We start from the raw sequence: 27,641 nt of genomic DNA, 5'->3' as shown, positions 1-27,641 counted from the left end.
ATCGTACCTGTGCGGGTGTGTTGCGTAATAGCAGTTACAATTATCAAAAACAGTAAATAATACCACTGCTAAGAAAACCAGTGTAGAAATCAAAAATGAATAATATGCGATAACGGGTAAACTAACAAGCCACCAATAGCGATAATGAACACGGCATTCAGTGAATATTTATATGATCCGAAATATTTTGTAAAAATCCTGAATAATGGGCTGAAAAAAATACTTCTGTGTTTTTCCTGTTTCTACAAATGAACATTGTTTACATTTCTTAAAATATATTTTACTAATAATAAAAACGTAAACCAAACGACACACTAACATGCATCTCCCGATAAAGAGTGATTTCTTCCAATAGAGTGGTCTGTAAGAAAATGACATAGGTCAGAGTTGCTCAAAGTGAATAAATTTCACTCACATGTACTTAAACAGTAAATTATATTTTACGCCCTGCTGATCCTAAAACAAAACGTGAAATTCATTTAAGTGCAGTTTTATAAAATTCTTGAGATCAAGTATTAAATGTATGTCTTTGTATGGCTATTCATAAAATAAACTCGTGCTAGGCTATGTATGTTATTAACTTCACATTTCAGTCACAAAAAAGAAAAAAGAAAAATATTATCCAGGGTTTATGATCTAAGGTGATTACTACGAGATCTCTGAAGTATTAATTAAAAAATTACAAATTTTAAATATGACTTGAAAAATATTTTTGTAAGATGTGTTGCTAATAAGTTTATAGTTTTAATGTTTGGGCATTTACAGTTTCAAAACATTTTACCTTAAATTTACGAATAAACCTTGTTAAAATTATCCATGGATATTTGAAATTTTACCATTACGTTTGTAAATTAGTGTGAAATAAGTTCCTTTGCTTTGAAAATAAATCCACGAGAATTACATTGGTGTACAAGTAAAATTTCAAAAACTTGTTAAGACTAATGCCAGATAACCCTTAATTGTTCCACGTTCGTATTGACTCTGTTTATAACGACAAAAAGAATTCAAATTTTAGATTATACGCCGATCCAGAAACCTGAAATTACGATCAATTCTTGCTTATTTGAGGCGAATTCTTCGTCTAAAAGCCCATTAATTTGTTACCAATTATAACAGTGTACTTGGGTAAGCAGTAATAGTAACTATTTATCTATTAAATAAAAAAATCTCCAAGGAAGCGCTTACTTTTAGCATGTTGATTCAATGTACATAGCTGTGTTTTTTTTATTCTGGATAATTTTCTTTATAAATTCAAGGCTGTTAATTTAAATGATGTACATTTGGTCACGCGGCTGCCCGCAGTGCAGACTAGCGAAGCGGGAAGCCTGCACACAGGGGCATTTATAGCAGCATCCCACACCTTGCTACGATGCGATGGCATCTTTGCGAGTTATGCGCCTGGCAGGCATGGCCCCTCTCCGGCAACACCAGGTGTCAAGGAGAGCCAGGTTGGACGTGTGAGGACGTTGTTATAATACGATTTTTGTGTGCAAACGGACCGTTACCAGTGCCCTGTGCAATGCCCCTGTGTGTGGGTTTCCCACTTCACTCGTCTGCCCAGCGAGTAGCCGCACTTCCTGGCGGCCAACCTCTGTGCAGAGGGGTTAAAGAAAATGGTGCAGCGTTTCAAAAAAGTCCTTGGAACTGAATAGCGATTATGTGGATAAATGATGTAGATATTTTGTAAACATAAACCCTGAATAAAATAGTTTTTCACAATTTTATTTTTATTATTGACCAAACTGGACTAATTTAAAAAGGGGGTTGTCTGTAAAGTCGGTTTACGGACGATAATTTTACGTGATAACGTCATAAGAAAACATTTATGAAAAATTGCTTACTTTTTAATTTACAATTTTTTTTACATTTTTTTGCAAATTTAATTTAAATAATTTGTTTAAATATAATCACGAACAATTATTTAAAAAGCCCGCCTTAACCTGTTTGATATTATAGAAGATTTTCTCGCACGGTGGTTGGCTGGTTCTTGCAAAATGGCTCAGGCGGAATGTGACAATTTTTCGTGCGTGTAGGTGGCGTACATCGATTTATAAGACGTTATCACGTCAAATAAACCATGAGAGCATGAACCTTTAACATAAATTATGAACTTTTAATATCATACGACTACCGCTTAACAAGCCTTAATTTAGAACTAAAGAATGTAAGGAATCCTTAAATTAATAATATCATTTACGATATTTGCGTGATGAAACGCCACACCGGAAATATTTTTAATATCTAGTAGTTTAAAATGTTTTCAAGTCTCTTTTTCAGGGAGAGAAATAACTTCCTAAGTAAAAAAAAAATCAAATGTATTTATAACGTTTAATTTATTATTATTGTGTTTACGTTACTTACCAGACCGATAACGGAACTCTAGATCTCGTATTATTTAACGGCAATAGGTTCATATACACTTATGGTATACCTCTACACTAATATTATACTTCTACAGGTATTGCATTTTACTTTCCCCTTAAGATTATAAATTTATACACTCTGAACGCATCATGGATCATGCAAAGCAAATTTTTTTTCTAATGTAGGTCAAAGAACGAAACAAAATAATAAACACAAATAATATTTTAAGGCAGCTAAACATATTCCAAGATACGGTTTATTGTTAAATTTTTGCCTTATTTTACATTAGTATGGTGTTTCATTTCTGATCTTGTAACTGAGTCTATTTCATTCATCTTTGCTTCCCCTGGTTAAAAAACAATTTTTTTTCAATGTATCTTGCCGAAAGAGGATGCCATGAATTGATGAAGGTATGTTTACAATAAGGATATGTTCCTGTATCTAATGTCAGCCACCACTGACACGGCAGACACGGCGGGGGCGAGGTGATACAGGGTGTGCGCGTGTCCGCAGGCATGGAGCAGTTCGAGCAGCTGCTGACGTGCGCCATATGCCTGGACCGCTACCGCAACCCCAAGCTGCTGCCATGCCAGCACTCCTTCTGCATGGAGCCGTGCATGGACGGCCTCGTCGACTACGTGCGCCGCCAGGTCAGTGCTTGTCCCTCGTTGTTTCACTGCATTTTGCCATTTTTTAAACTCCAGCGTATTCCAAGTTACCGTAAGTGTTTTTAGCTCTGTTATTCTGAGACTCGTATTGCTCTAGCTATTTATATAACTAGAGACACCTGTATTTCTTGTAAACATTTCGTGTCAAGGTATTTCACAAAATAGTGTAGCTTTTCTCCTGTGGTTATCGGCTGAGGTCGGTGAGAGGTGTCGACCCGCTCTTGACGGGACCAGTGAGAATGTGGTCACCGTACTGCTGCACCCTCACAATTTGCCATGACTGTTAGAAAAAGCTACAGTGTTTTGTGAAATACCTTGACATGAAATGAAATCGCGAAATACAGGTGTCCCTATCTATAACATATCAACATTTCTGGATGTGTACCATTAAAACCCGACCACTTTTAATAAAAATAAAAAATAAAAAAATAGTATGGCACAGATGAACACAGTGGTCTGTTTGTTCTTGATGTATTTGAACAAATATTGTTGACTTAGGGAGTTTACTGTGTTTGTCTCATCCTGGGTTCGCCTGTGCGTCTCTGCGTTCACGTTGTGTTGATTATACTACATGTTTACTACCGTCGTTGCGTCTCGAAACGTGTGTTTTTCACATAAGTTCTCATAAACTGGCATCTTCGCGATATAAAAAATTATTTATTTTGCAATCTATGAGTTCTATGAATAAGAAAGTTCAATGATATTGTAGGCTGTATGCATCGGAAACAGAATTCGTACAGGTCAAGCTTTGAATCCCTCTAGGCGTTAATCAGAATATAAATTTTCTATTGGAACAACAATGAGTGAGTAATTTAAGAAAGGTTTTGCTAGATGGAATAAACTGTATCAAAAATAAAGTTTATGATTATATTTTGAATTAAGTAATTACATTAGCTGGTTTTACATTTATATCATCGCACTAAACATATTTTGTTTATAGTCAAATGTGGATTACTTATAGGGCAGTTTTACAAAAAATCTTAATTGAGATTAGAATTGAAATATCTACATTTATGTATGTAATTTTGTTTCCAGTTTATGCTTATGTACGTAGACTTTATTACTGAAAATATTATTTAGAAACACAAATCTCTCTAAATATATATTTTTTGCTTAGACATGAGTAAAATTATGAGTACATACGGACTAATTATTCTTTATTTTTTCAAGAACTTTAAAGAATTGAACTTGATTTTAGGTTAATAACAACTAGTTTTGGCAGGTTACTAATGAACATACCAGTAGTCTTGAAGTTTAATACTTGTGCTCCCCGTTGAATAACTAGCTGGATCTATCCTTATAATGTTGTACTAAAAGGATACTACTATTTTTAAACTATGGATCACTGTGAAATATATTTAGATATTTGAAGATATTTGCAAGTGTAATCTGGGTTCACCTTAACTCCGGATTTTAAGATTCGTGATTCTTTACACTTTTAATTGAATCTTATATGATAAGATATTAATGTTCTATATTGGGTACAATTTCGATTAAAATATATTGTGTAATGAATAATAATAAATCATGTTTATTAAATAATTTCTGTATTGTTGTAATGTATCTCAAAAATTACAGATATAATTGTTGGAATATCTTGATAATTACATGCAATTATTCTTTGCTGGAGTATAAGTAATAATGGAACAATTTGCCTATTTAAATATCTCTTTATTAACTTACTAGCTGCAGTACCCGGCTTTGCCCTGGCTGACACCGGGTGATATATTGTCCGCGAGTTACAGCAAAATTAATTGCGATATGTCCAGTGTGGCGTGCATTAAGAAATGACACATAATTACTGTTTTTGTATCTGTGACCTATGGTTTTCTGTTTTCCCATGGATATCGGTTGAAAGGTTCAGAAGTTGATGCGCTACAGCGTCATCTAGCGGTGAGTTAAAAAAAAATGGTTAGCATAAAAACCTTCTCCATGATAAAAACACTTCGATGTGCCAACTTTCATGGCGATAGGTCAAACGGTGTAAGAGTTTATCGACGTCATACATGCCAACATCCAATTATATATATTCTTATATTTCTGAATTTTGGGGCTTTCACTTTTGCGGAAAGTGGATGTTCAGGACCTCGTAGGTTTTGGAACACTCCATCTCGAAAGAATAGATAATTGAAATTTCTGAAATTGTCGAAATTTTGGGGCGTTGTTCCCAGAGGGGGGCGGTGGGTTCGAGGACCCTGAATGGCTCGAAAACACTTAAAATCGAAAGATATAAAGGAATATAAGAATGTAGGCATTTACTGTACTCCTATCTACCATAATAACAATATTGACAAATAGAAAGCTTATTACCTACCAAGAATAATTATCAAAATAAATTAATAAATAACTGTATGTTTAAGAATTTACGTACATACATAATATTAAACTTCAAACTATACATACCAAAAAAAACTAAGGATGTTTTTGAAACTATTTTTTATTTGTAATAATGTTTTAAACATTTGTAGGATTTGTTTATATGTAAAACTGTGGTGGCAATATTCCGCTTATCCTAAGGAGTATAGAAATTAATAGAGATATAACTCCCTCTACACACCATAAATCTTTGAATTAAATAAAAAAAAAACATAGTCCAAAATGAAACAAAAAGTGTAAATAACAACTAATTTGACAAAAAAAAATTAAACAACTGGAAATTTAATAGAAGTAGGTAGGTAAGAATATATATTGGAAATTAAATGAAATTAAAACGTACATAAATTAAATTATCTCACACTCAACCAAACATAATGTTTAATATGAAATAAAAGAAGATGGCAATTACACTTAACTATTCTAATCAATAAAAAAATCAACTTTCCTGAAATAGTAAAATTCAAATTTTTCAACAATATATTACATAATTGATAAATATTTCTGGTCTTCGGTCTCGGCAGCCCTAAGACTCTTGACGCTCAGCAGATAAATTATAAACACTAAACCAAACTCCTTGCAAATAAGTAGGTACTGTAAAAAAATTACAATATTGACAAATAGAAAATGTTAGGAGGCCCTACCAACCTATGAATAAATTTCGAAGAAAGTTATAAGCTTAAGAATTTATGTACCTACATAATATTAAACTTGAAACTATCCACACAATAAAAACCTAAGAATGTTAGTGAAACTAATTTCTTTTTATTTGTCATAATACTGAAAATACGTATGTTTCCAAAATGAAACAAAGTATAAATAATGACCAATTTGAGAAAAAAAATTGTACAACTCGAATGACATTGAAAACATACACGTGAAATTTAAAAGAATTATGAGTGCCCTAGGTAGGGAGAAAAAAAATATATATAGATGAAATTAATTTAAAAAATGGGTGCTTGTACTTAGGAACGCGCATGAGAAGTTATACTTCTTTGGCATCATTAAAAAATAGTTTTTAATTGCATGCAAAAATATTGCGTGGAGTCCCTCCACGTGGAAGAAGTGAAACTTCGTAATGTGGAAATGAAAATAGGAAGGGGTCGAAATTGATTTTTAGTGAAATCATATTGTATCAAATCAATCTAAAAAAATTAAGGAAATTTTTTTTAACGATTCATAGATTGATCTTCAGAGAGAGAGAGAGAGAGAGACCTATTGAATGTCTATAAAACCAACTTTTTTATGAGAGCAGATTTTCATGAAAAAAATCATGAAATCATTCAACGATAAAAGCTGTTTATTTAATCAAGCGGACGGGTTCGCCCCAAGGAAAAAATTGACGCGGCGAGACCTCGTGGACATAGAGAAATGACACACACTCACTATTTATGTGTTTTTGAAACATGATTTTTTTCCCTGCAATTTAAATTGTAATATACAAAAACGGTATTGAAAATTGAAACAAATATGGCGACACAACAAACTGTCAAGATCTTCATTTTTTTCTTAATCTCTATTTAGTTCCTTACAATAGCAAAACTTAACGTAATGGCTTGAAAGCTATTGCTCGGCAGACATAGAGGAATGACACTAACAGTTTGTATATATGACACACATAACATAAAATTAAGATATATATTTTAACCCTTTTAAAATTTATATTTTTAGACAAAAGATACCCTATGTCCATCCCCAGGATATAATCTATCTCCTTGCCAAATTTTATTACGATCCGATCAGCCGTTCAGCCGGGAAAAGGTAACAAACAAACAGACAAACAGACAGACAGAGTTACTTTAGCATTTATAATATTAGTAAGGATTATCTAGTGTGTTTGATAAAATAGTTATTTACCATTGAGTAAGATCCATATGTTAATTCATTAGCCTAAGACGAAATAGGTATAAACTTACATAACCTATCTCGGTACGCTTTAGTTTTTACGCCCATGTATTTTTAGATAGATGGATAAATTGATTGAATTCGTAACACAAATATAACTGTAGTTTATAAATTTTATGACTTATTACAGTACTTGTCATAATTAATAAATTGACTAAATCATACTATATAAAATATCTGATACTTTAAATCGTAAGAAAATTTACATATAGTACCATAAATAGTGACGTCTAAACAAACAACAGTTGGATTCGACTGTTTTGTCACAGTGTTTAGCAAAGCCTTTTTATTTTTATTTACTGTACGTTTTGATTCTGTTTTGTCATTGTTTCTTATTCATTCGACCGAATTTTCTATGCCAGTTGATTTTGGCTTGTTTCCTTTGTGTTTGCATATTCATCTTTTTTGTCCGTTATTTAGGCTTTTTTGATACACTGTCTAAGAAGTATTACCGTATACCAAAAAATATCTTAAATCATAACTTCTCATTACCACTCCAAACAAATTATACGGTAGTCCGTTACTATAATGCCATGCATGATTCCTCTATAATAACTTCGCTGTTGACCAATAGTTTAACTAAATGTTTACTAAACTTTATTGACGTATGTGAAACACTGAGATAAACGATGCACTCAAGATGCGCAGTAGAAAATGTTTGCGTCCTGCATTTAAATGAACTTGAAAAGTAGAACCGTCAAATATTTGCGCCAGTTTGGACACATAGGTTGAGGTTATAACTTCTCTTACCTCCTGTAAAAGCCATTTTCATTACATTTAATGGTTTATATTTCATGGCTGTAGTGCGATTAATACGTTCTGCGTGAAGTAACCGTACATTCAATTTAATAGTTTCAACAAAAGCGTTGGTCCCTTAAAGTGCCTCATTGAGAAAATAGTAATAAACGCACATTGTTGCTGTTTTCATCGTCAGATTTGGTGTGATATATCGACGTAACATAAGACAATGTTGCCATGCAAATGAGGCGAGAATCAGTCCATATCCTTCAACAGAAAATGTTTATAAATTATTCCCAGCCAAGAACCTTCAAGGCTCAGGTTCACTTTTATTACGCGAACCATATCACTTTGAGAAACAGTTTTTTGGGCAAATATAAAACACTGTTTTGAGAATATACCCAGCTGAATATTTCGCGGCGAGAATAAAATATGATTTTTGCGACCATATTGCTGTTTATTACTGAATTTAAATTTGTATTGGCACTTATAATAAAATAATATTATAATAAAAATTGAAGAAGATTTCCTTCCGGGTTGAAGACTGTTTAATGTTTCGTACCTTCTTTTAACTTCTTGTTGTAAAGGGCAGAGTCAAAACATTGCAAAATCGCATTGCCTTTACAACCTCGTAACTGCGGCTTTCATGACACAGAGTAGGATATAGTCCTCTAAGCTCATTTGCGAACACACAACCTTGCTACCTTCAATAAATAAGAAACATTGTATGTGACGGGACTATTCGACTAGCTGCCACTCTTCGAAACACTAGATTCACGTTTGCAGAGCTCAACTAATAACTAGCTACGATCAAGGACAGAAGCTCGTTTACCACAAGTACACGGGCAACAAATTTATTTACGAGAAACATTTTTATTTTATTTATTCAAGCCCAAATTTTGGCTCTTGGCATTGATTTTCAATTGGTATGTGAATAAAAAAAATTCCACTATGAACACATAAATAAATAGTTAACTACAAACTAATATAATACAATTAAAACAAAATAATACATATAAATTAACAGTACAGAAATAAATTAACCTATGCATTAAATTACACTGGTTTTTGAGTAGGAAGGACTTATAGTTTTCTCAGAACAAGGAAAGGGAAATATGTTTTAGCTTTTCCTGTATATCATTAAGTATCTTACGTGTCATGTAAGTGAAAGATTGCTTGTAAACGTATGTATCAATTTGGGTTCCTCGAAATATGCCTGTTATTACTAGCAAGTAATTTTGTGGAAATTGTAACACTTTTTACTCGTTTTAAATTTGTCAATTAGTATTAAATTTTAGATTGTGCAACAATTTTATAATTTCAATTAGTTAATTGAAACTTTATCCTTTGCATTCAGATCATATGACATTATCGTTTATTACCATATATAACCAAAGAACATGAAAAATAATTAATATTATAATTTAGAAATTCTCATCCGATTTTCGTGTTATAAAAATGGTTTACGATTAATGCACAAACATTTAAATTTAATGATATTACATATTATGTTCCTTAATTTTTTTTTCAAAAAGCTTATTTTTCTCATTTACCGTGAACACATCTTTACGATCAAATTTTATTTAGCCTTTGTCATATCTGCATCGCTATAATGTTTCGGAAAATGTATGAAACACAATGCAATTGACTGTAAAATTCAAACAAATTCACTTTTATTAGTTAAAGTATTATTAAAAAACAATTAATTTCAAACACTCAAGTGCCAATAAAAGTTAATTTTCATCAAAGTATGATTTACGACAACGGTGTCAAATATCAGTTGTTTGTTGAGATATTCTACAATTTTTTTTCACACAGTAACAGAACAATTTTTTACGAACAAGGACATGGGCGAATCGAAAACGGCACTCAATATTTCACAGTCATTATACATTTTATTGGTTGCAGTCAAATTGCACGTCATACTTTAAATACTGTATTCCGTGCGTTGTTGTGAGCTATGTGTTCGTATGTGTGTTTTCCCTGCCGCCTTCCGTAATTTATTTAAGGTTAATAAAAAGCCATTTAATATAACTTGTAGGATAACAAAATACATTTCGATATTCTTTGCCTTAAATTTTTAGTAGTGATGCAACAGATTTTTTTTAATTGATACAAAAAATCCTACCCTTTTAAATTAATTGAGCTCTCATAACCACATCGAAAACGTTTTTACCAGTTAAATTAATTCCATTATGTTGTTGGTTAATGTAATTTATGTCTTCTTTATCTAGAAACTCTTCTTAAAATCGAAACAAATTATTGAAGGTTGTCAGATGGTATAGTTGTTTATAAAAATTTCTGAGCTGACTTAAGTGTGATGTAACACACTTCATTCGAAGAAATGTGTTTACATGCCAGTTTGTTTCACTGATTACTTACTCCCGTATATCCGGAAAAAAAACGCCGCGTGGTATCAGAGAGCTTTGTTGCTCGTAATAGCTTGTATATTTCCTGAAACATGTTTACGTAAGACTAGGCCTCGACATAAACGTTTGCTTCCTGTTTGGCAACCATTCGGTACATGTTTCAACGCAAGATTCTCAAAATCTCCTTGAGTGTTTTTGGATGAATGTGATGATATTAAAGTCCTAAACTAAAAAAAAAATTACACATTTAAGAACTATGTTGTTCTACACACAAGGGGTTATTTTAATTTTTCTTTAGTTATCTCTCTTTTTTGATGCGTGTTAATTTCCTTTCATTTGATAAAATAACTTAGCTCATCATGGGGGAAAACATTTCTGTTTCAATAACATAATTTTGTTAGAAACCTGTATTATTTTATGAAACATGTTAAAATCAATTTTTAAACAAATGATTTTTGCATATTTAGACATATATAAAACATATATAAAACATATACAAAACAATTTTTTTACATACCATATGTAGCCTACCTTTAATTCGTAACTTCTAATTTTTAATGCTGTAAGGACTCTGAACTATAACTGTACTATGAATTAATTATAACTCTTATACTGCGATTATTATATTATGTTTTTTTATTAAATTGTACTAAGAAGGTACTAAAGCTTAGAATCTGGGGAAAAGTAAAATAATCTTCACCAATGTCAGTTAAATACTCTTATATTTAACTAACAATCATTTTACTGCTTTTTAATATTTAGTAAAACAACAATATACATTAAAAATGTTTTCACAAATGAAAAAACTTAATAAGGTACGAAATTTCAAAATATTAACTTCCGAATACATTTCACATAAAGTTTTGTAACAAAGACATAAACATTTTTAAATAAAATGCCAAACAAATCACGAAATTATAACACATTTAATTACTACGACTATAAAATTTTAATATTTTATTTCTGTATTATGTATTGGAAAATTAGTAAGAACATAAATGTATGTTTTCTCAGATAAATCGTAGGAAAGTACTGATTGAAATTATATGTTAATGAAGTATTTTAAAGGTTTTGACGTATCACAATGCATTTTTAATATAACTAAAGGCAAGTATACAATACATTGAACAAAGGTGTTTAAGAGATTTTTAAATTGTTTTAGTTTAATTTTAGTGATTAACTCTTTACTACATATTAGTTTAATGTAGTCAATCTGTTCCAGAAATGTAAAATTTTTATAGGTAACAGTAGAAGGGAAATGCAATAAATTAACACCTACTTTAATATTAAGAAGGCTTATGTACATTCACTTTAAATTCAGCTTTGCACTGCACCAGAATCACACCCATCAATGAAAAATAAACGGTGGTATGTTATTACAACTGTTTATAAAATTATTATCTTCAGGGAGAATGGCCTATCATACAATACGTTATTTAAACTATTCTTCTAATGAATAATATTAAATTAAAACAATATATATGGACATACGCCATTGGTGGTTTTCACTGTATATCAAACAGATACCAAAATAAAAATAATCACACAAGTACACAGAGAAACCACCAAAATCAGCCGATGCCAAAAGTGTGAACGCAAAGACAGCGCAGAGAATTCTGTAAAAGCAATTAATCGGAAAAAATATCACACCATAGACGAACAAAGTGGACATACAGCATCGAGAAAGTTGTAACAAGAACACATGACACAGACAAATAAAAAACCTTGGACAATTCAACGACAAACAGTCAAACCGATCGATGATACAGACAACTGATAACACGGACAACACTACGAAAACACAGTGACGCACAAGTGAACCCAGCGATGAAATAAAAAAAACCAGATGTTTTTGACAACGCAGCGATGACTGCTTCCTTAGACAAGACAGTTGCGATGATTCCTGTCATGAGGCACTGACAGACCAGTGTGTGATGTTTCTTCCCGGAGTTCTCCGCGCTGTCCGTGCCGGGGTAGTTCCTGGTGTGAGGCTTGTTGGTCGCGGCTTGCAGGTGAAGTGCCCGGAGTGCCGCGCCGAGCACCGCATCCCCTACCAGGGCGTGCAAGGCTTCCCCACCAACGTGACGCTGCAGCGCTTCCTGGAGCTGCACATCGAGATCACGGGCGAGCTGCCCGACCCCACCAGCGGCCAGGTCATGGAGCGCTGCAGCGTGTGCTCCGAGAAGTCCTACTGCTCGCTGTGCCTGCACTGCGACAAGAAGATCTGCGCCGACTGCAAGGAGGCCCACATGGACATCCTGCGGCGCGAGATCGCGCGCATCAACAACCAGGTGCGGCGCGCCTTGCACCGCCTGCAGGACGCGCTCTCGCTCGTCGAGAAGAACGCCGTCAGCCTGCAGCAGAACTGCAGCTCCGTGTCGGAGGAGGTGGCCGAGATACAGCGCCGGCTGGCCAAGGCCATCAAGGACCGCTGCGAGTTCCTGTCGGGTGAGGTGGACCGCTACCTCGCCAGCGAGAAGCGCAACCTCATCACGCTCAAGGAGAACCTCGAGCTGGAGATCGCCAACATCCAGAGCAACTGCGACCTGGCCGACAAGTACATCACCGAGTCGGTGGAGTGGGACGACTGCGAGCTGATGGACGCCAAGGAGATCTTCCTCAAGACGGTGGAGTTCATCAGGAACTTCGAGTACGAGAACGCCGACTACAACCGGAGGGTGCGCTTCACGATGTCGCACGACCCCAACCAGCTGGTGATCCTGCTGGCCGGCCTGGGGGAGCTGCTGATGAACACGCCGCACCAGCCCGGCTCGGCGGGCGCCATCACGACGAGCGCCAGCGCCGGAGGACTGCTGCAGCCGCCCGGAGGCGCGGGCCTGATGCGCTCCAAGAGCGACCACCGCCTCACCTCGCAGTTCCGGCAGCAGGAGGAGCGCGGCTACGGCGAGGACCGCGACCAGCCCTCGGGGAGGGTCTCGCCCCTCGGGGGCAGGAAGTTCGGCGAGCGCTACGCCGCGAACCGCGCGGGCAACGACCGCTACGACGCGACCAGGTACGGGCGGTCCGGGGGAGGAGGCGACTACGGCGGCGAGTTCGAGTCTCCGTACGACAGCGAGAACAGGTCGGCGAGGTCGCGCTACCGCTCGCGCTTCACGCGCCACCGCGACGGCGAGAACGCGGACTCGGACACCGACGCGCAGGCCGGCCGGGCGGTGCGCTTCACGGGCGACCAGCACAAGGAGCGGGAGAGGGTTCTGGACACCGAGGACGCGACCAAGGGCCCGCTCAGCGGGATCTTCCGGCTGTACGACTCGCCGCGCGTCATGAAGCGCCTGCAGGAGTCGGAGCTGGGCAAGAAGAAGAAGGACAAGGAGCCGCCGCCGCCGCAGCCCCAGGCCAAGGCTCCGGCGCCGAAGAAGGCCGCCCAGCGGCAGGTCAGCGAAGATGACGAGATCTCCAAGATCAAGAAACAAAACAAGAACGCCCCGTCCTCGTCCACGGCGCCTGAAGCTCAGACAGAGGCTCGTCCTGCGTCGGAGAGAGTCGCGGCCTTGAAGCAGCGGTCTGCCGGGGGCGAGAACTCTTCTGAAGACGGCAGCGTCCCTCCGTCGCCGACCTCGGCCAGGGCGCCAGCCTCCGAGCTGCAGTCTCCCTCTAGAACAACCGCACCCGAGGTATAACACCCTCTCCCCATTGTCCATGTTAGTAAAGCTTTGTTAGAGGACAATTTGTTAGATGAGTTGGCGATAGTCTAATACGTGATACAAAGAACGGCTGTGCTGCAATGCTTACATATATTCAGAGTACCTATCCTCTGGTAATGCACAGCTACAGAAAAAAATCTGAGTATTCCAGATGGATGTAAAATAAATACAGTTTAACGAAGACAACAGAACAGTACAAACATTACCATGTCAATATAATCTTTAACGTGACTATATAGACCAGAACATTATCAAAACTGAAATCTGGCACTACCGTCCAAGCATTCTAAAGTTCGTACAAATAAAAATATTTTTATAATACGTGTTGCAATGTGTCGTCATACTTCCGGAAGCCTACCGTTTTTAAAATTATTGGCAGTGAGACATTATGGACATCACGATTTACGCGGTGAGTTGGTGATGTCGCGAGAATTGACCACATTTAGATTTAACACATCTAACTTTCTTTCGAAAACTTAATTTCATCCTAAAGTAATAAAGTAAAAGCACATTTAGTAAACTAAAATCACTAAACAATTGTCCTTTCATTTAGTAATATATGTTGTGATTTCCTTTCTTAACGATCTGTAACCTCCTATAATCCCGTAACCAGCTAACATCACACTCCTGTGTTTTCAGGTGGCTTCAAGCGACGCGGAATCAGACGACGGCTCTTCCGTCAGTTCGCTGCAACAGACGCAGAAGAAGGTCGCCGCCAGCAGGCAGGGTTCCGCCAGCTTGTCGCGTCGCTCCTCCGCGTCCTCCGACGCCGCGGGCGCCGTCGCCTCCCCCCAGACGCCGAAGAAAGCGCGGTCCGCGAGCTCGGACTCGTCCACGTCGTCGGACTCGTCGACCGCCTCGTCGACGGCGGTGAAGAACACGGGCGCCGTCTTCTCCACCGAGGAGATCAAGCAGAAGTACCTGACGAAGGGCGGCGAGAGTGGCGGCAGCGGGACCTCCACCCCGAGGACCCGGATATCATCGACGGGCTCCGACACGACGAAGAAGGAACCGGCGGCGGGCACCCCGCGCTTCCAGAGCCGCTTCCTGCCCAACAGGACGACCACGCCGCCCGTCGAGAAGCCCAAGGAGGAGGAGGAGACGGAGACGAGCTCCGAGTCGGAGGAGACCGACTCCGAGGAAGAGTCGGACGACCACAAGACGAAGAAGCCCACTCCCGCGCCCGCGCCGTCGAAGGCGATGGAGAAGACGGACATCGGTCCGCTCCTGGCACGCAGCGCGCACGCCCGCGACACGACGGACACCCAGCAGAGGAAGGGCAGCCGGGACGACACGGGCAGCTACAGTGCCCGGCGATACAGCAACACGCCGGCCGTCGACAGCGGCGCCTCCTACCGGAGCCCGGCCTCGACGTACGGCGCCGGCAAGGAGGAGCCGTCCAGCCGGTACCTGTCGCGCGCGCAGCCCGACGACGAGTCGCCGTCCCGCCACGGGTCCTCCGGCTACACAAGCCGCTTCCTGAACAAGAGCAAGAGCTCGGCGGTGGTGTCGCCCGACGAGGACGCCGAGCCGCGCAGGTACGGTGCCGCGGCGGACGACGCGGGCAAGTACTCGAGTGGCCGCACGCGCTACCAGGCGCTCAAGGACCGGCGCACGCGGCTCGCGCGCAGCCGCAGCTCGCACAACTTCGGCGCTGGCGAGGACGGCGACGACGCGGAGGAGCCCTCGTCGCCCACGGCCATGCCGGCGTCCTACCTGGCGTCGCGCTACGGGCCCGGCACGGCGAGCTCCGAGCTGGCGCGCAGCCGCTCCACGCACGCGCTCAAGCCACGCGAGGCCTCGCCCGAGAGACCGCCGGCCGGCGGCTCGGAGAAGGACGGCGCGGCGCTCAGCTCGTGGGCGCGCTACCTCAAGAACAAGTACGGCGCGCGCGCGGGCAAGGACTCCAAGGACTCCAAGGACTCCAAGGACCCGGGGGGCACGGCCACCTCCTCGGCGGCGAGCAGCGCGGCGCGGCGCCTGTCCCTGGGCCTGCCGCTGCGACACAACTCGGCCAGCATCGAGAGCTCTGATGACGACCAAAAAAACCCGGCAGGCTCCCCCACTTCCCCCACAGCAGCTACGGCGGTAGCAGCAGGTCAGTGCTCCACCTACCTTGTGAGCTATGTCCAAGAAATATTGTCCCAATAGTATCATCTTTGACCGTTAGAGGGTTGGTCCATGGTCACAATTAAGGAGTATTTAAAACTGTTTTACATAAGTGCATGCTCTTTCAGCTCCAACTATGTTGAAATAATGGCTTTTTACCCAATTAGTGATCGTGAACCTGTAAAATTTATTTGGCAACATTGTGATCTCTTTGTACGAGAGTGGTTGAACATCGAAGTCTCTGAGTGTTGGATTGGTCGTAATGGTCGAAATGAAAGTGTTTTTTTTTGTTGGTCTCCACGTTTACCTGACATAAAGCCATGCGATTATTTCCTTTTGGGGCTTTATAAAAGATCGTGTCTACGTTCTGCCACTACCTAATGATTTGCCAGAGATGAGACACACAATTAATTAAAGAGGCTAATGTTTCCGTTACTCCGGACTTGTTAACAAAAATGTGGGAATAATGGGACATTAGGTTGGATGTGTGCCACATAAATAAAGGTGCGTGCACATATTGAACATTTTTAATAAAGTTAGTTTTAATTACATTCAATTGGTTTATGATTTATTGTCAATAGTCCTAGTTAAATGTTATAATATATAATTGATTCTGAAACATTTCTTTATGGACACATTGTATTAAAATTATTGTAAATTACACATAACTTAGAATTCTATCAAGTTTAAACCACCATAACAAAAATACATTCTATTAAAATATAATTTAGAATATAAAAATATAATACAAACTTATAAAATTATTATTTTTCTTTAAACGTTACCAAACGATAACACATTAAACCACCAGAAATTTTAATATCATAACTAGACAAACATTCATTAATAAGAAATAAAAAGAGATATTTTAGAATTCTGTCTATCTTGCAATATCATATATTTGATTTCTTTTGGGTTGGCTGTGTCGGAGTTCAAGCCTGGGTCCTTCCGAGTGCAGTTATAATGTTTAGCTTGTTGCTGCCTTTTGCAGCCATCTTAAGGACGATAAGCAACTCCAGGAATTGAGGTTCTGGCACAGTATTTATATAAAGACGTTTGCAGTGAGCTGTTCCTGTGTATGGCCGTATGCAATTCTGCTTCGTACGGTGAAGAGACATCCTTCTAAGCTTATTCTTAGAATTTGACCATAAATTATTTTAGCTAATCAAAGACTACTTATTTCTAGCCTTACCTTTTGATGAGTTGTTGGGGAGTTTTTTTTTAATTCCATGGCCCTTCTGAATATTTGGGGCTTGAATTAGGATGTTAATATATACGGTAATATTATAAGTAAGTTAGGAGTTTGGTTTCATTGTAATGCTGTGATACGGCTGAGTGATTTCTATTGTTATTTGGTGTTTTTGAATATTTGTTTTCGACAAATGTAGATCCAAACATCAGTTTATTTTACATGAATATTCTTGCAGCAGCATGTTATTTTGCAAAAACTTGGAGGATTCTTATACATGACTTAGTCTTTCACCGGGTCTTAGATGACTTCAGTTAACTGAACGTTTTTTGACTTATACTAATGTAATATTTTATAAAGGACTTTGCTTGCTATTTTTTAGTATCCTTGATGTACGGCAGAGCTTAAAAATATATTTGATGGCCACTGTTTCCATTGAAACTATTTGTTGTTGTACATAAATGAAGATATCTCTTTTTTTGGGTAGCTGTATGCCACAATGTATTCATTATTTTTTTTATTATCTCTAACTACAACCTTCGTCGCAGATATCATGTTTTCTTTTTAAAAGTGTAAATATAACTGTCCGTCGTGGTAGGAAGAAATGTGGGAGACCCATTTAACTACATATTTGATTTTATGAGTATTCTGTACTCTTTTTGGGTTTCATTGTGCATCCAATTCCGTTGACAAGTAAAACCAGAAAGAGTTGAGTACTTACATTCTCCAAATCCAGGATTAACTTAATTTTATCTTGCTGGTGGTTCTGGTGGTTCAAGAATGTGACTAAATTGCGTCTCTATAAACAGGTAGCATAAGTATCATACTTATATCTTAACCAGATTTATTTTGTTTGTACTTATTTTCTTGAATAGCTTCGTCTTAAAAAGTGACACATTTATCAGCAGAAGTGGTCACCAAGGTGATACCGATGGAATCTCATTCTATTTTGAGCATCTAACTAGCCTTGATTACAGACTGATGTTGACATCGCACAGAGTGTCAAGGTTATGATTTAATGAGTTCTTGTCAAGCGATGAGTTGGACAGTTACTTTGTGATTGGTCACACCCACCGTCAATCATGTCTTCCCTCGGGAATTTAATGGCACATCGCCCGAAATACTAGGTATAAAAACTGTGCCAGGACATAAGGAACTTCCTTTTTTAATCAACCTGTAAGTTGACTGAAACAAGGCATGCCAAAAAGATCGACAACATAATTAATTACAAGTACGTGGACCCAACCCAGAAGCCAAGATATATTTGTGACTTTTGTCCACGAAACCATAAAATCTGGTATTCTAAGAAAATTAAAAATTAATAATTTAGTTTTATACAAATATTAATATGAATTAACAAGCTTTAAGTAAAGTAACAAAGTTTTGAAGTGATAGGGCATACAGGATTGTAGTAGCCTCCGAAAGACTTGAAAATTAACTAACTGTAGTTGGCGAAATTTCTTCATTGAAGAAATTTTATGCAGCAGGAGAGATCATCTGGCTATGTGTAGGTTTTACAGCACTTACATCATTTAACTCCCAATTTTACAGTAACTGAATAAAACAGTGATGAGATAATGGGCTGGAATTCCAGAGAATACAAACCTGATTTTTGTTTCAAGGTATTTCCCATTGTCACTGTAGGCAAATTCTGTGATGTTCCTTACACTGTAAGCAACTGACAATTCCTTGCCAAAATCATTGTTCCATTTCACTTATTTATCCGTATATAATTATCTTCTTGTCCATGATACACGAAATATCAGTTCAAAATGCACATGAAGATCGATTATCGGTCAAATGGGCCCAAGGGTTCCGAGGCTACAATATGGTTTTGCCGAGCTGACATTCTCCACTGTTAAAATTATCAGTAAATTTTCATGAGCATTTCTTATTCATTTATTGAAACTAAGTGAGAACAGTCATAAAAGGGATCAAATGTTATTCTTTTTTTAAAATTCAGAGTTTCCTAACTTAGTTTATATTTTTGGAAAGAAAAATAGAGAGGAGCGTTGCTGAATAAATACAAATAGTCTTTGTCCTATGTAAACGACTATGGTAAAAGTCTAACAAAAAAAGCAATATATATATATATGTTTTTAACACTAGCCTCCTAAATAAAATGTCCATTGGATTTCGTTATTCCGTATTCTTAACTTTAGAGACAGTAGACTAACTAAAGTGTTGGTTCTGACGGTAGTGTGTAGCTATGTTAAACGATGACTGCCTGTAATAGTGTGGTGGCTTAGCGGAATAATCGTGACCCGCTGGATTAAAGCGTCAGATTTTGTACAGCTCATATATACACTTGGGACTACCAAACTGTTGGGTGGTGCCCGATTTTTGGGTCCGCCATCTTGAAATACGACGCAATTTTGGTTTTCTCCCAAATATTTCGTCACTCGTTAAAAAACTGCTGAAAATCGCCCTAACTGTCGGGTTTTTGGCAAAACATGTAGGCATATGTTTAATTAACAATTCAATTTTCTACAATTTGAGCCCAAGAACGTCTTTGTAGGTTGAATATTTGGCGACAAATAAATTTTTTAACTTTAATTTAGTTTTAAATTTTTTGTCATTCGCCCAAAAATATCTGTATAGCACCCAAACTGTTGGGTTTATGGCAAAATGTGTGAGTGTGGGTTTTATTAACAATTAAATTTTCTGCAATATGAGCCCACTACCATTTTTGTAGGTTAAATAGTTTGTGAGAAACAAATTTTCAAACTTTTATTTCATTGTCAATTATTTTACTTGCACCGAAAAATAACACCAACTGTAACCACAACTGCAGGGTTAATAATGAAGAAATCCACCAAACATATGTAATAGATTCAATGTTTTTATATATAATTATAAGATATTTAGATTTTAATTGTTTATAGGTCATTGCAGTGAACCACAAAATTAAGATTTTTTCTGATAATATAAAATGCAGTTAGTGTTCAAATTAAACAATTCTCCAATAACTTGCAATGTTCGGAAATATACATAGACCTCAATGTGGTTGAAATAAGTATAAATAAGTGTACAATCATAAAAAAATAGCTAGATCATGCATTTGGGCACCTGCAATATGACAAATATCTGAGCTGTAATGTTCCATACATTGATAAAATTTGAAATGTTTATATTTTAACATAAAGATGCTTACAGTTCATTCACAATTACACTATCCACAATGGCATTTGCAGTGACAAAGAGCAGTGCAGGCAAGTGCGGCCTTTTTACAAAAACAACTGTTAGAACAGAGGGGTTCAACCTTACAACCACACTTTATCAATTCTCTACAACTGTTACTCGCTTCGGGTATGGACATCCAGATCGGTTGCCAAGTTTCTTCGTTATATTTCCATCCAAAATTAGCTGTATTAGGTGTATCCTGAAACGATTTAAAACTATTTAGCCAGATGCTAGATTGATAGAGGCATCGATTTGTGTGTTGCAAGAGAGCATCCTGTGTGGGCGGTAGATTATGCATCATCTTAACTTGTCTTCCTTGTGTAAACAGATCCTGTCTGACCTCATTAATACAGTCGAGTTCTGTGGTGCCATCGTACATTATGCATGTGAATCTCTCGATGAGTTCAAACTCCTTTGGTTTATTATCAACTGGCTTATAAGGATGTTTTGCAGGAAAAATAAATCCTTCAGTAGCTGAAGGGTATGCCTTCCATGTTTTCCATGCGTTTTTTTTCTCTTTACCAGAAAATTGATATATGTTATCTGAGCCCGTAAATGCATAGAAAAATGATAATGCTTGTGACCTGTTTTCTCCAAGCTCTTGGAAAATGTCATTGATATGATAATATCGGAACTTTTTACCATTACCGAATGCAACCCACAGTTGAAAATGAGGTTTGTAAGTAAGTAGCTTGAAAAATATGCTTACTAGTATTACAACCACATCTGTATCCACAGTGCTTATAATGATGTTAGGTGCACCTTTTTGTAATGCACCCAGTATATGAAGGCACATTCTGGTATCAGCCTCTTAGTGATCAGTTTCGGGCATGGGCGTACCACTGATTTTAGAAATGACACATTTACCATGTGTGATGAACAAATGCTTATCTTATTGTACATTATGCATAGAGATTGTATCACTAAGTAGGGCAAAGAGCTCAGTTTTGTTTTCTGAATTTTGAAGGAACGTAACAAAGTTTTTAGGAAGTTTAGATTCTCTTGTTACTTTTCTCCTTTCTCCCTTCCCTCTCTTAGCACGGGTAGCTCATTTCAGACTGTATTTTTTGAGAGTGTCCCATACAACATCTATTCTGGAACAGTCATTAAGTTGATTATCGATCCATGGTAAGAATACGATATCACAATAGTCTCCAAAAGTATTTGCCTCATATCTAGGAAGTGCATGTACAATGCAAGGTCCATCAAATATTTTGATATCAAACTTAGGTGGTTCAAGATTTTTGCTAGGAGGAAGGCAAGGCAGCAAATCTGACTTATCGCTTGTAAGTCTCAAATTTCCATGTTTACTTATAGATGGAGGCCATGGGTGGTTTTCGTGAGAAAATAACTCGGAAAGATCACTTTGACGCACTTGGCATGCTACAAACAGTTGAGCGAAAAGTCCATAGTCACTTTTTAAGTCAGTGCTCAGATCACATTTATTTCGTTGTGCACTACGTCCAGGTTGCTTAAAGAGTGTTACATGATTCCTTTTAAGTGGTCTGTTTATTGAAACTGTCCTATCGATGATAACATCTTTTATATATGCTGTACATTGGTTTGTTGCAGTATCCAGCATTGTGCGTAGCTCGCTTACCATTTCCTTTCCGACACAGTCGTGATTGTAAATGTTGATTAGTTCGTCACATTTAAGGAAGGGGTTGAACTTTGATGAGATACATTCAACAAAATTGTTGACTTGATCTTTGACTGTATTTTGTGTAGAAAAGCCCTGTTCATGATTTTTATCATGGGTGTTGGACTCTTCTGTGATATCTTCAAATTCATTCAAAATACATGAAATTTCTGTACCCGAAACCATACACCTTCTAAAAGCATCTCGATTCTCCATCAGACCAACTGCACCACCTGCAACTTTGACCATCTTGTTATTTTGTTCGTGTGCCTGCTCCAAAGGCATGCTTGAAAATGCCCTGCTGGTCTTCGGAAAAGACCAACAGCTCTGAAACTGATCTTTGATGACATCTGGAATACACTTCATATCTCTAATGTGATTGGGAAGCCAACGGGCATAATTTTTGTGATCTAAAATGAAAAACCAAGGGACTAATTGTCCCATAAATTAAACATAACGAGGGAAGTTTCTCTGACGGTGTGAACGTACAAACATCAAAACTTTGAGTTCTAGTTCCAAAATCAGATTCCAGAACTCAACTGTAGGGTTTCTTCCAATCATGTCTTTCTTCCACTGTACAAAAGCCTCGTCATCATGTGGTCCAGGTAAAGATTTGAATGCTTTGTCCTGAAGCACTGCCAAGGAAAGAGCTGTTACTTGATGTGCGTGTCTTGTTCTAGTAAGATGCGATGTCGTTAAGAAAGAATTGGCCATTGCGGATGATGCAAATTTGGCTTCAGTAAGAAATTCTATCCATCCAGAATCCTGCAGCAGATCACCAACCATACTCCACATAGCCATCTCAATATGAAGCCCACCCATCATTACAACATACTTATCTTCTCCATACATTTCTGGCCAACGCCACTGAACGTACTTAGCTAAGGTGAATAGTGGTTGATCGACGGCAATGACTCGAACCTGGCTCGGATTGCAGCTTTCGGTAATAGCTCTTACAATATCCATGCCGTGTTTTACCATGGTTATGCTTGCAGCTTTTTCTTCAACAAAGGTAAAAGGGATGTTATACTAGGTATAAAATTAGCCTCAGTTTAACGAGATGCATGATAAGCACCCCAGGCCACTACATCATCAGTTTCTATCTTTACTTTCTGGAGGATGGGAATACTATTTTTGATCCACTGTAATTCCTTTTTCATAGCCTTTTCACACTGGCCTTCCATATTCCGCATGGGCATGTCTGGTACTTTTAGGCTTCCCGTATGGCAAACCACAGCTGGAACAATACGGTAGATATCGGGTAGTGTTGGCTTCGTGTGGCATTCAGCAACTGGAACAATAATCTTAGGTCTTGGTATGCCAGGGTTCATAAAACTTGGAAACTGAAACATACTTATGCTGGTTCCATGAAAAGACCCTATAGAAGTTGTTGAAGAAGGGTTATATTCAATATTGTCCAGAGCACCTACTGTAAATAGTTCCTTACGGAGTTGAGTGGGACACACTAAATCATCATCCTTGTAACGTTGGAAGGCAGCTGTTGTGAGCAAGTCCTGAACTTCTAACACCCGGTCGTAGCTGACACTAATCCCACATTCATAAAGTTGTGTTGCCAGTGCCTTGCTTCTTGTGTGAGCATGGACATAAAGGCTTAAATATAATGTTGTGTAGATGCTGGTGTCCTAACCTTGCTATTGAACACTATCAACTGACATATGGTAAGACATGCTTTGCTAACTTTAATACTCTCTTCTTTTATATTTGGCTCATATAGAAGCATCGATACAAATTTTTTTAAGTTTGCTGGTATTGAGTGCTCTGACAGTTTGGCACAAAAGAACCTGCGAATTTTGGTACGACTGCATTAGAAATTTCTGTTCGCAGTAATTTGGAAACCCGAGTCATTGGTCAAAATCGTGTGAAAGCATAGCATCTTTCAGTAGTTTTTGGAGACCTTCATTGAAAACCAGAAGTACGTTTTTACCATCAGATTGCTTTTGGCAGTCACCAAGAAAGTGTTCAAGTAGCTTTTTCTTGAGTCTTGATTTGTTGACTTTCTTCGGAAAGCCCATAACCCTTAGCCGATTTTCATATAAAATATATAAATCAGAGATTTTGAAAATGTAATTTACTTCTTCCAAAGATGATTCTAAATGAAGGACAAGCTCCACAAACACCCGGGATTCTTCCATTGCGTCAATATAACTGTTATCAGACGACACAGAGTTTCTTCTTCTCTCCATACTTCTGTGGCCATTTTTGAAAGATGTTAAACATTTATTGTGATACTTTGCTTCTATGGCTATCAAATATCCACCAATGATTCGTTATAATAGTTCTATATCTTGTAATTCGCAAGCCATATTTCTCACACTCCTGTCAAGAGTTAACGTTGAACAATTATGAAGAACACATTCTTTCATACAGAATATGTACGTTTCGTTATTTTTCCTTTGTGACGATGGCAGCATCGTTGACTGACGTGTGAACTTTCGGCCAAGATCATTCGACTAATGTTTACATTTTTTTTTTCAGTCGCTCTTTTGTTCGGTCGAGTTTTGACTGAGAAAACATTAGTCTGCACTGTTTGTGCCACTTGGCACTGTTTTCCATAAAGTATTGGTATTACCACATTCTAAAAACTCATATGGCGAACACTTGAGTTCTTCAAAATCCGCTACAAGTTGTAAAAAGTCGTCATACCTTTTCCTTGCTTCTTCGGGCGATATATTACTTGGAGACCACAAGTCTCCACCTTCATTATGGCAAATAATACACTTGTACCAATCCATTATGATTCTCATTTTCTCCTTTCATCAGAAATCTGAAACAAGCAAATAAAGTTTCTTAAAAGACCTTTCCAAAAAGATTAAATATTAGACATGTTTATAAGAAACTTGTATCTTACAAAATGTTTAGCGCAAAATTTTAAGAAAGGATTGAAAATTTTAAATATTATAAGCAATTAAACACATCAATTTTGAACATTTAATCAAAATTAAAAAGTTTTTAGTACCATGAACTGTTGGTGTTATTTTTCGGTGCAAGTAAAATAATTGACAATGAAATAAAAGTTTGAAAATTTGTTTCTCACAAACTATTTAACCTACAAAACTTTTAGTGGGCTCATATTGCAGAAAATTCAAATTTTAATAAAACACATGCTTACACGTTTTGCCATAAACCCAACAGTTTGGGTTCTATACAGCTATTTTTGGACGAATGACAAAGATTTTAAAACTAAATTAAAGTTAAAAAATTTATTTGTCGCCAAACATTCAACCTACAAAGACGTTCTTGGGCTCCAATTGTAGAAAATTGAATTGTTAATAAAACATATGCCCACATGTTTTGCCAAAAACCCGACAGTAGGGGTGATATTCAGCAGTTTTTTAACGAGTGACGAAATATTTGGGAGAAAACCAAAATGGTGTCGTATTTCAAGATGGCGGACCCAAAAATCGGGCACCACCCCATAGTTTGGTAGTACCATGTGTATATATGAGCTGTACAAAATCTGAAGCGAAGTATCAGTGGTATCAGTGGATGAGATGCCGGAAATGTCTGGAGCGAAGTATCAGTGGTATCAGTGGATGAGCTGCCGGTAATGTCCGGAGCGAAGCACCGAGTGTTGAACTGGTTGCGCAGGTTTCGCAGCGGCGGCAGCAGGTTCCTCCCCTAGGGGCCAGTACCTGCAGAAGCGGCGCCAGCTGTTCAAGATCGGGAGTCGGGGGAGCGAGCCCGGGAGCTTCACGTGGCCGCGCGGCATCGCCGTGGGCCCAGACAACTCCGTGGTGGTGGCCGACTCGTCCAACCACCGCGTGCAGGTGTTCGACGCCAGCGGCTCCTTCGTCAAGGAGTTCGGCGGCTACGGCAGCGGCGAGGGCGAGTTCGACTGCCTGGCGGGCGTGGCCGTCAACCGCATCGGCCAGTTCATCATCGCCGACCGCTACAACCACCGCATACAGGTGCGCCGTGTCCCTTTCAACGTTCCATCTGGGAGTAGACATCTACTTTTTGTTCAGATATCAGTATAGACCGGAAAAATTCGCGGGTTCAATGACCTCCAGGATAGACTCCACTTTCCTCTACAAACTCGGGCAAATGCCAACTGTTCATTGGCTGTTGACTTGTGAGTCTTCTCGAATGGGTAGCCTGTGATTGGACACTTATATGAGGGAAGGTCTCTAATTGGCGTTCATAACTCCAGATTAACAAAGAACCAATGGCAGAAGTAGCACTAAGGTAAAATTATTTCAATTGTAGCATTTCACGAAATGAATGCGCGAATTTTCCAGGTCTCTAGATATCAGTTACATGACATGTTTTTAACAAACGCGTTTCAACAACTGGGATCTAGTCACGACTTTCAGGGCGACCACACCACCGACCCCCAGAACAGACCAAATAATGTTGCGGTATTAGTGGATCTTCCAATCCGACAACCGGGCATTCTGCCCCAACAGAATTACTCCGAAAGCAAGCCTACACATAGTGCAACCTACTCCCAGATGCCAGACTCACTGATGCTTTAGTAGTCTGGTCTTATAGTCAGTGGCGGCTGGTGCCTTTTGAAAATGGGGGTACACAGCATTAGGCTCTTTTAATAAAGAATCGCCGAACCACCCCCCCCCTACCCCGCCTTTGAAGCGGGTGGTCCAGACGTGATCAAAAAGGCATACCGCAGAATAATATGTTGTGAAAGAAAACCTCTCCTTTACTTGATTAGTAATCACATCACATACTACCTTGGCTGCAACAGTTCTATTTACATGAGCATCTTCCACTTTCTTTTTTTTAGAATGCTGCTCTGGCACCGACATTTCAGTTCGCATTCTCACTTTATCCATATTCTCTCTTTCTTTCTCAAATGAAAGTCGAAAACTGTCAACATGTTTCCTGACTTATCGGCATCGATGCTCCTTTTTTGTAGCTGATTAAACAAAATGTATAGGTGCAGCATTATATTGTGAATAACTGTCAGCCAAAATACAAACACTGGATCATTCAACATACGCCGAATAGCTCCCGACTGATTGATTGTTGTTGACTGCTTGCATGACGACTCAATTTTTTTCATGTATTCAATCAGTTGTTTTCTGTACTCGTACACCGTGTTAACAGTAAGACTCTTAAAATTCCATCTTGTAGAAGAAGCACGAGGAATTCTCCTGCCAACAACGCCATCAAGAACAGAAATTCTCTGTGTGAGTGGTTAAAGAAGTTAGTTATATCACTCAAATTGGAAAAGAATACACGGACTTGTGGGTTTTGGCTTGTAGATTGTGCCACAATTAAATTCAACTGATGCGCATAACAATGCACGTAATGCGCGTATATATAATTTTGTTGAATAATGGCCTGAACACCATTGTGATGCCCACTCATTACACTAGCCCCATCATAACTCTGAGATATCAATTTCTCGGATTTGTCAACAATACTTTCCAAAACAATGCGAATACATTCTGCGATTGA

The 27,641-nt window shown here is 38.5% G+C and overlaps 1 protein-coding gene across 6 annotated transcripts in view; it reads left to right on the top strand.

The window, feature by feature from the left end:
• LOC134536685 (RING finger protein nhl-1) overlaps window positions 1–27,641 on the top strand; it is a 382,369-nt gene that overhangs the window by 307,826 nt on the left and 46,902 nt on the right. For all 6 annotated transcript variants that reach the window (XM_063376533.1, XM_063376534.1, XM_063376528.1 and 3 more), the window contains 4 exons: window positions 2,878–3,014; window positions 12,430–14,052; window positions 14,722–16,180; window positions 25,812–26,131. In XM_063376533.1, the coding sequence (XP_063232603.1) occupies window positions 2,880–3,014; window positions 12,430–14,052; window positions 14,722–16,180; window positions 25,812–26,131 (3,537 nt within the window). In that variant the 5' untranslated portion in view covers window positions 2,878–2,879. The remainder of the gene's footprint in view (window positions 1–2,877; window positions 3,015–12,429; window positions 14,053–14,721; window positions 16,181–25,811; window positions 26,132–27,641) is intronic.

This window comes from Bacillus rossius, chromosome 11 (genome assembly GCF_032445375.1).
Source record: "Bacillus rossius redtenbacheri isolate Brsri chromosome 11, Brsri_v3, whole genome shotgun sequence".
Lineage (NCBI taxonomy): Eukaryota > Metazoa > Arthropoda > Insecta > Phasmatodea > Bacillidae > Bacillus > Bacillus rossius.
Note: the sequence above shows the minus strand (reverse complement) of the source record. Positions and strands in the feature narration are given on the sequence as shown.